Below are 12487 nucleotides of genomic sequence, written 5' to 3' on the forward strand. Positions count from 1 at the left end.
TCTGTGCTTTTGAAGCCTGAAATGAAAACAAAATTAAAATCAACCCTGGAGAAATCGCTAGCGTAGACTAAGAACGTTCCCAGTAACGACTAAATTTAGCGTTCTTCATCCAGCAGTGGATGACTAAATTACTTCCTTGCCTCCAGGACTACAGCTCCCAGAAAGTATAGCGCGGCAAAACCCCCAAAGTCTTTCAGTATTCCCATCGCGTCTCTCGGTTGTTCTCGCGATACTTGGCTTTTCTGCCTCTCACCGGCCTAGGTGGCTTCAGCCCATCCCTGCACCTGGTTATGGCCGATCCCAAGTATGCGGACTTGCCCGGCATTGTGAGTGGCATGAAAGAAGCCCCTGCGGGGAGAAAGGAGTGGGGGCGGGGGGAGGCTGGTGCCGCGTTAAGGATGGAGGAGCATGAACCGCGCCTAGGGAGAGGAAAAGGGTGGGATCGGAAAGATTAGTGGAACTGGAGATACGGGGCTGCAGGATGCGGGATGGCTGGATGAAGAGATGGGTGGGAGAAGAGAAGAGGAGCACCTGAACATAAAGTGGGCCTTTTGATTCGCGCCAGGGAGTGGAGCTCCTTCGTCTTGGCTGAGATTAGAGAGGTTTAAGGGAAGCCCAAAGCTCAGCCTCATCCCAAAGGACGGGCAGCCGGGACGACAGGATGCCATTAAGAAAGGAGTGCCCCTGAGGTTGTGCAGACAGGCGGGGATCCCCTGCAGAAAGAGCAGGGAGTATTGAATAATATTCTGGAGGACAGATGTTGCCAGCTCGTTTCCCACACTTTTCAGAATACAAGGCTCTCTGTGTCTGTTGGCTATTGTTTATATCTGGACTTAATTAAACTATAGTTAGGTGAAAAAGAGCCATAATGGAAATTGAAGAAAAGATTGATAATGAATGTTGCATGTGATTTTGTTGGTGCAAACTGTACCAACTCATTGTAGAGTTGACACAAACATAGAAAGTATAAGCAAAATGTTTCTTAGAGTCTTTTCCTCATTCTCACATCTTCCCCCTAAAATACTTTACACTTCTCTCTGGCTTTTCTCCACCACTGCCAGGGTGATAAAATATAGTTGAAGGAAGAACATGAAAATTAGATATTCCCATCAAAAGCTATTCCAGAATATAAATGTCTATTAGTGATAACATGGTGTGCAAATCCAATGGCACTTTTCTCTAAAGACAAGTATGATGACGATACTTTTGTTCCAATGTCTTAAATGCAGGGTATGAGAGAATGAAAAGTTGCTGCTGCTAGTTGCTGACTGAACTGCCAGACAACACAATAATCAATAAATTGTGCTTGTCTCAGTTAAAAAGGGTCTAGTATCACATTGAAGGATATAACCTAAGGTTTGGGTTGCAGACACTTTATAGGTATTTTATCTGGAGTAGATAGGAACCCTAAGGGATGGCACATTCCATGCCCTGTAGCAACATCTCTCTATTTTGTCCTGTCATTGGAGTAATTCAGCATTTGTGAGGGATTATTGCTTAGTGGTTAACGGCTTACTCTGCACACAGGAGATTCTGCATTCAGTCCCTGGCAGCTTCAGTTAGCTTGCATAGCAGGAAATCTTGAGATTCTGGAGAGCCAACACCTAGCTGGAATAAACATTGCTAACTAAGCAGCTTTGTTTCGTCTGTATGTTGTACTGTAAAATACAAATGAATTAAAAGTTGATTAAAATATGTGGATTCCATATTTTTTTTAAATGTACAGTGTTAGGGAAGACTACTTTATATTTTAGGAAACATGCCAGCAATCAGCAGGGCTTTAATAAGATAAAACTGAATGAGTTCTGCCTAACCCAATTGGTTGTTGTTGTTTAATTCAGACATTGTGGTATTTTTTTGTTAGAGAGCTATTCTGAAATAATATGGTTTCTTATTGTCAAAAGCTGATTTGCAGAATGTTTCATTTTTCACTACATATAGAATTTCCCCTCATTCCCTTGAAAGGACATTTGCTTTTCCCATATTTTTGCAGGTATGTGACCTTACTGCTCACATTTGGGCAACATTTACTGTTCACATTTGAGCAACATTTTGTTCTACTGGGCACTCAAAAACATCCCAATGGAACTGCTTCAAAAGTTCTTGGGTGCATCTAGCAATGTGCGAGCGAGCATTATCGTGAACCAACACCACACCGGAAATCCGCATGCCCCAATGCTTGTTATGGATGGCTCTCCTGAGTTTTCATAACGTTTCACAGTAGAAGTCTGAACTGATGGTCAAACCACACTCCATGAACTTCACTAGCACTCCTTTGGTATCTTCACATTTGGCGGGATTTTCTATGACACCACTTCCGGTATGGTGTTGGTTCACAATAATAGTCGCCCACACATCTCTAAACGCACCCAAGAACTTTTGAAGCAGTTCCATTGGGATGTTTTTGATCAACACCCCCCCCCCCCAATAGCCCAGATTTGGTGCTGAGCGACTACTACTAAGGAATTTCAAATCTTGTAAGACGTTATGACAAGTGCCTCAATTTGAATGGTGATTATGTCGTAATATAATGTTGTAGTTTTCTAATATGTATAATAAAAGTTCTGTATCTGCGGGTGTCTGTCATTGATAACCAAATGGAAGTTTATTGCCCTCGTGTATATTTCTCATTGCACCAGAGTTGATCACAGTATGTACATTTTTCTGCTGAGAGTTTTTTTAAAGTACTCCATCATGCCTTTTGCTAATGACCATGCACCTGGTTGCCTGAGTTGATTTAATACTGATGAGGCCAATAGTTTGTGATTCTGCTGGAGTTTATAGGCCTGGTTCTGAACAGCAGAAGTGGTAATATCAACTACTGATTTAGCCATCACTATGTATTTTCTAAGTGAGGAAACACCACAAATAAGTCTGTAGATTATACATGCAATTCAGTCAGGTTCATTAATCTCCCTTGAATTTTTCCCTTTGAATCTTTACTTGTTATTGAAAAGGTTTTATTAAGGCTGAATAATTGAAAACAGCAGCATTAAGTTGTGAATGGGCTAATAAATATTCTCTGGGCCAGTATGTGGGATTTATTTATTTTTAAGTTTCCCAGCTCTATCCTGCCTCTGGGCAACATAAAACATAAGATAATTAAAAATAAAAATATACAAGGATCTTACAAAAGAAAAGTTTGGAAAACCTATTACTTAACTTTAAGTGTGGTCCATATTGTTATGTTCTCTGATTTTAGTTCTTTAGATAAAAAGAGTTAATTCATACTGTTATTAATTAATGATAGATCTTTTTTAAAGAAAATGCTATTGTAGTAGGTCCCTTCAGAATCTGGATTAATATTCTGATTTTTTTTTCTCATTGTTTTTCAGGCCAGGAATGAGCCTGATGTTTATGAAACAAGTGACCTCCCTGAAGATGATCAAGCAGAATTTGATGCGGTAGGAACATACGAAATTCTATTGTTTTTTTAAAAAAAATTATGAGTATTAAATATGTAGCCCTCAGACTATTTTCAAAAATGTCATTTCATCAGTAGTGACTTGTATTGCCTACTATTGTGATAGAGTGACCAAATGAAAGGAAATATGTAAATTGGAAAGAGATATAATTTGGTATTTTAAATCTTTGTTAAAGAGAACTGGATTTCATATAACTGAAATAAACCTGAATAAACTTAAAAACATCAATCTGTTAAACTATTGATCTCCTTGACTGCTTCTCGCTTCCTTAATGTGAGTCCACAAAATAATTCTGAACTGTAGATTTTCTAAGGAGAATATTTGTTGTTTTGTAATAACAATTTTCTAAATCAAGATTAGATATTAGACAATTGCTTTGAAATCTTTCAAAGTTATTTTTATTCCTTCTTGTCTGAAAAGAGTTGTTTTTGTGCCTTTGTATATGTGTGAGGCTTTTTAATGTGTTTTTTATTAGTTATATATGAACTTTAGTCAGTTTATATTCAAGTGCAAGATTCCCTTGACGTCTTCTTAAAATTCTTGGTGGAAATCCATCAGTAAAGCTATACTGGGCAAGCATTAATTGACTTTGGTGATGAGACCTTTGCTGTAATGAACAATTAATTGGTTTTATACTCGTTGCTTTACTTGATTCTTGTAGGTTGCTCAGAATTGCTTTTTATAAGCTGGACAGCTATACAGATTTGATTAATAAGAAAAATAAATAAAGCCAAGCTTTTACAATTAGATGTAATAGTTAGTAGTCCCAGTCTGAAAGAAAGCATTCCAGGAGAAGCTAGGGAAAAAAAAATCTTAAATGGTTCACAACTGGCATGAATTTTAAATTATCATAATATATTACGAGTTTGATATTTGGAATTAGGCTTGTATTTCTTTTCTTTAAATATTTGTAACCAGAAATTTCTGAAAAGATTAGATGTATCATTTGATAAGCTAGACTTCTTTATATATGCAGTGTTAAAAATTTATATTCCACATTCAGAAAAGTAAAATACTTGAATTACAAGAGACACTATCACAAGTTTAGGATTCTAAGATTCTGTATGCCACAATATATAATTCCCAAGGAAGCTATTTTATGTTTCTTCACCTAATGAAAGTAAATTCAATATTACACAACTTAACTATTTTGCAGTTACATAAACTTTCATTTACAGCTGCACAAGTAGTCCTTGTTTAGCAACTCTTTTGTTTAAAGATTGTTTTCAATTATGATAGTAATTACAATGTAAAAAGTAAGCTTATGACTAATTCTGACATTTATAATCTTTGCAGGTTTGTAAAGTAGAGCTGAAGGAGGATAAGCACAGTTGCAATTTTACATAGTGACCCTTTTGCTTAACAACCAAATTGCCAGTCTCAATTGTGACTGTTATTTACCTTATAGTAAATATATTTAATTGCAAACATAACCAATAGCTTCATCAGTACAACTTTACTTCTTACAACTATAGACCTAGGTTGTTGTTTTTTTAAAAGAAAAAGAAGATAATAAGGCTGACTTCTATGCAATATTCTCCATTTCCACTCCATCCATACTGCTATATTAAATAGGCCCCCTTTTCAAATTAGGTGGATCATTACAGTTAAGTGGGATTTTTATGCATTCATAGTTAAATTAGTCAAATGTGAATTTCCTAGTTCTCATTTTGCTTCAGGAAATAATCCTCTTTGTTATTTCAAGGAATACAAGAGCCCCGGTGGCGCAGTGGTTAAAATGCAGTAATGCAGGCTACTTCTGCTGACTTCCTGCTGCCAGCAGTTTGGCAGTCGAGTCTCACCTGCTCAAGGTTGACTCAGCCTTCCATCGTTCCAAGGTTGATAAAATGAGGACTCAGATTGTTGGGGGCCATAGGCTGACTCTGTAAACTACTCAGAGAGGCCTGTAAAGCACTGTGAAGCGGTATATAAGTCTAAGTGCTATTGCTATACAATCAAAATGACATTCAGATAATACAAATACAAGTATGTTTGTTACAAGGAACTTGGTTAAATATTGTGTCCTGCTACTCAAATCTTGCTTCAGTGAACACCTCTGTAAGATGCTTTCTATATTTAAATATTTTGCAGTTCAGAAGGTATTTTTATAGTGGCTCATTATTATAACGATTTTTTTGATCCAATTGTAGAACATACGTTGTTTCTCTTGGCAACAAAAGGAGACCCAGGCAATACTACAGGCAATTGCAGCCCAGGTGGCCTCCTTGACTTTTTTGAAAAAAGATCTTGATAAAAATTATGAAGATCTGAAAAATGATTTTGCTAAAATGACTCAAAAATTGAAAACTTTCAACAGGTGATTACAGATAACCAACAAAGGATCCCAAAGGTAGAAGATAAATCAGTGGAAGTTGATCATAAATTAGAGTGCTTACAAGAGGAGAATCAAAGACTGGCTCAAACAAATATGGAACTGGAAGATTCCCTTACGGTCATAGAGATGGAAAGAGCATCATACTTTTTAAGATTCTAAAACATAATAGAAGAGAAGGATTAGAATGTGTTAGGACTGATAGTTGAGCTACTTTCAGACCTTTTAGGAATGGGAAAGACTCAAATGGAAGGAGTAATAGACCAGGCCTTCAGAGTTAACTCAAGCTATGCCAGAAGAAACAGAGGTCCTAGAGAAGTCCATGTTAGATTCCTTAAAAGATCTATACGAGATCAGATTTTGAGAATAGTAAGAGACCAACCCTTAAAATACAAAGAAAAAGAAATACTAGTCCTTAAGCAAATGCCTAGAAGGATTAGAGAGGCTCGAAGAGACTATTTGTTTTTAACTAGGAAATTGATTAACAAAGGAATAAACTTTAGATGGTTGGTTCCAGAAGGGATACTAATTTTCTGGGACTCGAAAAGATATAGATTGGATACCTCGCTTAAAGCAGCGGAATTCTTCAATAAGCACAGAGCCTTTTTGGAAAAAGGGGACCCTGAATCTAAAAAACAAGAGGAGATGGGTGCTGTAGGAGTGTCTGAACATTTAGAGGAGGAAGAAGTTAAAAAGACCACACCAGAGGAAGAAACAAGACCGAGAGATCAGAGACAAATAAGATTGCCTAGAAGATTGAGATCCAGATACAACTAAAGCAATGGACAAGATTGGAATCTTATCAATAAATATAAATGGATTGAATTCTCCATCAAAGAGGAGAAAAACTTTTACTAAATACAAAAGCTAAAAATGGACATAATCTGCGTACAAGAAACACATATTAAAAGACAACACGCTAGAATTTTAGAATAAACAAAAATGGGTAAGCTTTATTCCACACTTGCACCTCAAAAGAAAAGATAACCCTGAACAAGTTTATGTAGATGAAGAGGGGAGAATATTAATGGTGGAAATTATGCTCAATCAAAAACAGATACTGATGGTTGTGATATATGTACCTAATGATAAGCAAGAGCAATTCTACCACCAATTACACAACAAAATAATGGACTTAAACTACCAAAATCTTTGTATATTGGGAGACTTCAGTGCAATAGCAGATTCATCCTGGGACTATAAAAGTCATAAACAAGGGAGAAAAGGGGGAAATACTTTACCTAAAGCCTTTTTAAAAATGAAAGAAGAATTGTATATTCAAGATATATGGAGAGAGATGAATCCAGAAAAATCACAATATACATTTTACTCAAATAGACGTAAATCATGGTCTAGAATTGACATGATATGGACATCTTATGACTTGAAAATGATAATACAAGATATTGAGATAGAAACTAATGTCGGGCAGACCATAACCCAATAAAAATGACCTGGAAAGGTACCAAGAAAAAATTAAGATGTTCTTTGAACAGATCTGTACTGAAAGAGAAAGAATTTCTACAATTAGCGACAAGGGAAATGGAATTCTTCTTCAAAATAAATAGGAAAGAAGAAACCTCCCTTCAAAATGTGTGGGACACGGCCAAAGCATATTTTAGAGGCTTGACTATAACATATACTGCCAAAAAGAATAAAGAAAAGAAACAATTACAGTCAAACCTGAGAGAAGAACTTAAAAATTTGGAATCTGAATTACAATCTGATCCACAAAAGAAAATCCTTAAGAAACAAATGGAGATAATAAAACATAAATTAAACTTGGCAGAGATGGATATATTGGCACAGCAGATCAAACGGTCTAAACAGAATTTCTTTGAAAATGCCAATAAGCCGGGAAGATGGCTTGATTATAGGCTAAAGAAAGAAAAGGAAAAAAGACTGATAAGTAAACTACAAGACTCAAAAGGAGAGCTACATTTTCATAACGATGCAATGAAACAGATTATTAAGGCCTATTATGAGACACTATAAGGCAGAAGTAGTTTCTAAAGAGGAAATACAGGCTTACTTGAAAGAAAGTGATTTGCCAAGAGTCCCGGAGAATATTAGAAATATACTAAACCAGAAAATATCAATGATGGAGATTATAAAAGCCATAAAAAGGCAGAAAAAAGATAAGACTCTGGGTCTAGACAGACTTCCTGCAGAATTCTACACAGTATTCCAGGACTTATTAAGCCCGATTCTGAAGGAACTGTGTAATGAAATTTTCTTAGAGACAAAAATACCAAACTCGTGGTCAGAAGCTAATATTACCTTGATACCCAAAGAAGATCCTGACCTCACACAAATAAAAAACTATACACCAATATCGTTATTAAATGTGGATTATAAAATTTTTCCTTTGATAATGGCAGAAAGAATGAAGAACTTCTTGATAGAATTTATTCATACAGATCAAAACGGTTTCCTACCTAAAAGACAGATAAAGAATAATTTAAGGATTATTTTAAATGTCTTGGAATATTATGAAAATCATCCAGGGAAGCAGATGGTGCTGATATTTCTTGATGCGCAAAAAGCTTTTGATAATTTAAATTGGCAATTTATGTTCCATCAGCTGAGGGAAATGGACTTTGGCAACAACTTTATAAATGCAATTCAAGCAATTTATAATAAACAAACAGCTAGGATACTTTTAAATGAAGATTATACAGAAAGCTTCCATATTAAAAAAGGCACAAGACAGGGATGTCCACTATCCCCTTTGCTATTCATTCTAACATTGGAAGTACTGGCCAGAAACATCAGGCAAGACACGGAAATAAAAGGTTTGGAGATGAAAGACCAGAAATATAAACTACAAGATTTTGCAGATGATCTGATCTTTATCTTGGAGGAGCCACTAGAAACAGCTACTAAATTGTTGCAGAAAATAGAAAAATTTTGAGAAGTGGCTGGTTTGAAAATAAACAGAGAAAAGACTAAGGTATAAACAAAAAACCTAACAGACAAACAGAAAACATATCTTACAAAAAAGGCAAATTTCCAAATAGTTAAAAAAGTGAAATATTTAGGCGTTTACCTGACACCAAGATGCACAACACAAAAAGAAGACAATTACGAAAGATAGTTGAAACAAATAAAATTAGTCTTGGGAAAGTGGAAAAATCTTCAACTATCACTGTTAGGGTGAATAGCGACTGTTAAGATAAGTATCCTACCGAAACTACTTTTTTTATTTCAAACAATTCCTGTAAAACTGGGGAAGATATTTTTTGATGATCTAAATGTAACAATACTGAGATTTATATGGCAAGGGAAGAAAGCATGAATTAAAGTTAAAATGTTACAAGAAGCCAAATATAGTGGAGGATTTGGACTACTGGATTGGAGACTTTGCTATCAAACAGCTATTTTATCATGGATTAAAGAATGGATAACACTGAGAAATAAAAGACTCCTCTACCTAGAGGGGCATGATCTACAATTGGGTTTGGCATGCCTTTCTGTGGTATGGGAAAATACACAGATATTTCCAAAATCATGCTATAAGGAATGTACTGCTGTTAGAATGGGAGAGAATAAAACAAAAAAATTACATTAAAATACCAGAGTGGCTTTCAACAATAGAAGCCTTTGCATACCCAAATTTAATTAATTATGATACACTCGTTACCTATAAAGACATTTTGGATAAGGATGGAAAACTTAAAGACAGACAAGACTTACAACGACAAGGTATTGATTTATCATGGTGGCCTTATTTACAAAGTCTGACAAGATACAAGAAAGATTTAAAGGCACCGGGATTTTTCAAAGAACAGATAGAATTTGATCAAACTCTCTTGAAAACAGATGAAAATTTGATTAAGAAACTTTATAGATTTCTGCTAAAATGTAAGATGGAAGAACAAGTAAAAGAGACAATGATAATTTGGGCAAATGTTTTTGGATATTCTATTGATTTAGAAGCTTGGCAAAAGCTATGGGATAGAAAAATTGATAAAATGTTTTATAGATGGCACATGACACCAGTAAGGCTAGCGAAAATGTTTAAAAATGTTTTGAATGATTGTTGAAAATGTAAACAAAAGCCAGACACCTATAATCATATCTGGTGGGTATGTCCTAGTGCAAAGAAATTTTGGTTTAAGATTCATATATGGCTGGAAAAGATAACTAAAATACAGATAGAATTTAAGCCAGAATTGTTTTTGTTAGGAATATTAGGATCTAACTATGGCAAAGAAAACGAGTATTTAATATTACACATATTGACAGCTATGAGAATAGCATTTGCCCAATATTGGAAAAATGAGAATGTACCATCTGATGAGATTATAATTAGGAAAATTTTAGACTATGCAGAAATAGACAGACTAACTCTAGAGATCAAAGAGAAAGAAGAATCAGTCTATTTTAAAACATGGGAAAATTTTTTATCAATGGATAACAAAATGAGTTAACGAAAAATGATTGTGAAACTTATTAAGAGGATTGATGTTTGTTAATTGATATGGTTTATAACTATAGTTATCTTCGTTGACCACAAATACTTATTATTATATTAACTGTATCCAGACGATAGTTTGCTTGCTAAAGGTTATTGGGGGCAACCCCTTTGTTGTACCTCATTGTTGTACCTACCCCCCCCCTCAATCTCCTCCCTCAACCCCACTCTGAATCCCACCCATTACCTACACTGCTCTTACTCTTTCCTTACCCCTATAAAATCTAATAAAATATTTTCAAAAAAAAAAAAAAAGTTGACTCAGCCTTCCATACTTCCAAAGTCGGTAAAATGAGGACTCAGATTGTTGGGGGCAATAGGCTGGCTCTGTAAACTACTCAGAGGGAGCTGTAAAGCACTGTGAAATGGTATATAAGTCTAAGTGCTATTGCTATAAAATCAGAATGACATTCAGATAATAAAAATACAAGTATGTCTGTCACAAGGAACTTGTTAAATCTTTCATATTTAACCATTGTATCCTGCTGCTCTTTAGAAGGCCAGATCCTGAAGTTGAAACTCAAATACTTTGGCCACCTAATGAGAAGGAAGGACTCACTGGAGAAGAGCCTAATGCTGGGAAAGATTGAGGCAGTAGAAGAATAGATGACAGAGACTGAGATGGCTGGATGGAGTCACTGAAGCAGTAGGAGTGAGCTTAAATGGACTCCAGAAGACGGTAGAGGACAGGAAGACCTGGAAGAACATTGTCCATGGGGTCGCGATGGGTCGGACACGACTTTGCAACTAACAACAACGTACTGAAATCAGACTGAATTGACTATATGTGGGATTAGTCTAACATTTCCACCAAATTGCAAAGTATTTTGTGTGTGTGTGTGTGTGTGTGTATACATATGTATGTATGTATGTATGTATGTATGTATGTATGTATGTATGTCTTTGGCTATTCAGGTTTTCTCCCGCGTAAAATTGGAAGTGTCTTGGCGACGTTTCGACGAAGTCCCATTCGTCATCTTCAGACTGGTGTTTTCAGCTTCGTGCTGAAAACATCAGCCTGAAGATGACGAATGGGACTTCGTCGAAACGTCGCCAAGACACTTCCAATTTTACGCGGGAGAAAACCCGAACAACCAAAGACCTACATACAAACACCCGCGAAAACCTCAGAAAACACACACACACACACACACACACACACACACACACACACACTGCCTTTTTTTCCCTTTGGAATGTATACTTTGGTTCTGTGATTTCAAGACATTGTCTTCCATTCTTTTGACTTTGAGATATTTGTCATACTTAATGATGGTCTTGCTTAATTGAGTTCCTTTTTTAATCTGAACTCGCCCAGAAGAAAATGAGTAGGACCAGAAAAGCCGTGACATCTCTGAGGTTTAAAAATTACTGTAATCAGATTTGTTTGGGATGGGAAATAATGAAAATCTCCAAGGACACAGCTAGTTTATAATCCCGAAGGAAGCATAACTTAGATATATTGGAAGAATATCACTTATTTTTTTAATGAAGAAGGAATTATAGTAATCCTTTTAAGTAGCTACAGAAATTTGAAAGTAAAATTTCAGGATGAGACTTAGCTATGGAAAGAAAAGTCCTAGTTAGAGTATCTGGTTTCTGTCTCACTATGCTGCCAGCCTGTGATGGAATGGCATTATGATTAGTCATGATGTGATCCCATGTTGTTAAAAGTACATTCAAATAATGGATTGTTGTACAAGTCCAGTGTAATGATTTTTTTTCCTGTGGAAGTGCTTGTTGAATCTCATGAAGGCTCTATAAAATGGATGCTATAGATCAGTGGTGGCGAACCTATGGCACGCGTTCCAGAGGCGGCACTCAGAACCCTCTCTGTGAACACGCGCGCCATGCCCCGAAGATGGCAACCATCCCTCTTCAACCAGCCACCTGCTAACTCGCTGAGGTCCCACGTAGCCAGATGCATCCCGGCATGGCTGGTTTCCCTCCCTCTGTCCATCCTGGCCTCGCATGCTTTTCTTTTCCCAGGCACGACCCACTGCATCGCCTTCTCAGCTGTCGGGCGGCCGTCCACTCAGAGGCGGCTTCTCTAAACTGCTGGTGGCAGGCTGCAGAGCCCCACAGTGCGCTAGTTGAGGGGCACTGCTGATGGACACTGTTGGCCCCCATGCGCTTGCTGGCCTCTGTGTGTGGGGACTGATGGTGTCAGGCAGCAGCTGTCTTGGCCCCTGCCACGCCTTGCCCTGCGACAATGGCACCCCTGCCCTGCCTCACCTTGGCTCGCCTCACCCC

At 36.8% G+C, this 12487-nt stretch overlaps 1 protein-coding gene across 3 annotated transcripts in view; it reads left to right on the forward strand.

The window, feature by feature from the left end:
- Positions 1–212: 212 nt before the first annotated feature.
- The window catches only part of DCTN2 (dynactin subunit 2), a 50146-nt gene continuing 37871 nt past the window's right edge, over positions 213–12487 (forward strand). For all 3 annotated transcript variants that reach the window (XM_039368146.1, XM_039368147.1, XM_039368148.1), the window contains exons 1-2: positions 213–326; positions 3336–3404. In XM_039368146.1, coding sequence (XP_039224080.1) covers positions 291–326; positions 3336–3404 — 105 coding nt within the window. In that variant the 5' untranslated portion in view covers positions 213–290. The remainder of the gene's footprint in view (positions 327–3335; positions 3405–12487) is intronic.

This window comes from Crotalus tigris, unplaced genomic scaffold (genome assembly GCF_016545835.1).
Source record: "Crotalus tigris isolate CLP2741 ecotype Arizona unplaced genomic scaffold, ASM1654583v1 scf7180000020655.604591, whole genome shotgun sequence".
Classification (NCBI taxonomy): Eukaryota; Metazoa; Chordata; class Lepidosauria; order Squamata; family Viperidae; genus Crotalus; species Crotalus tigris.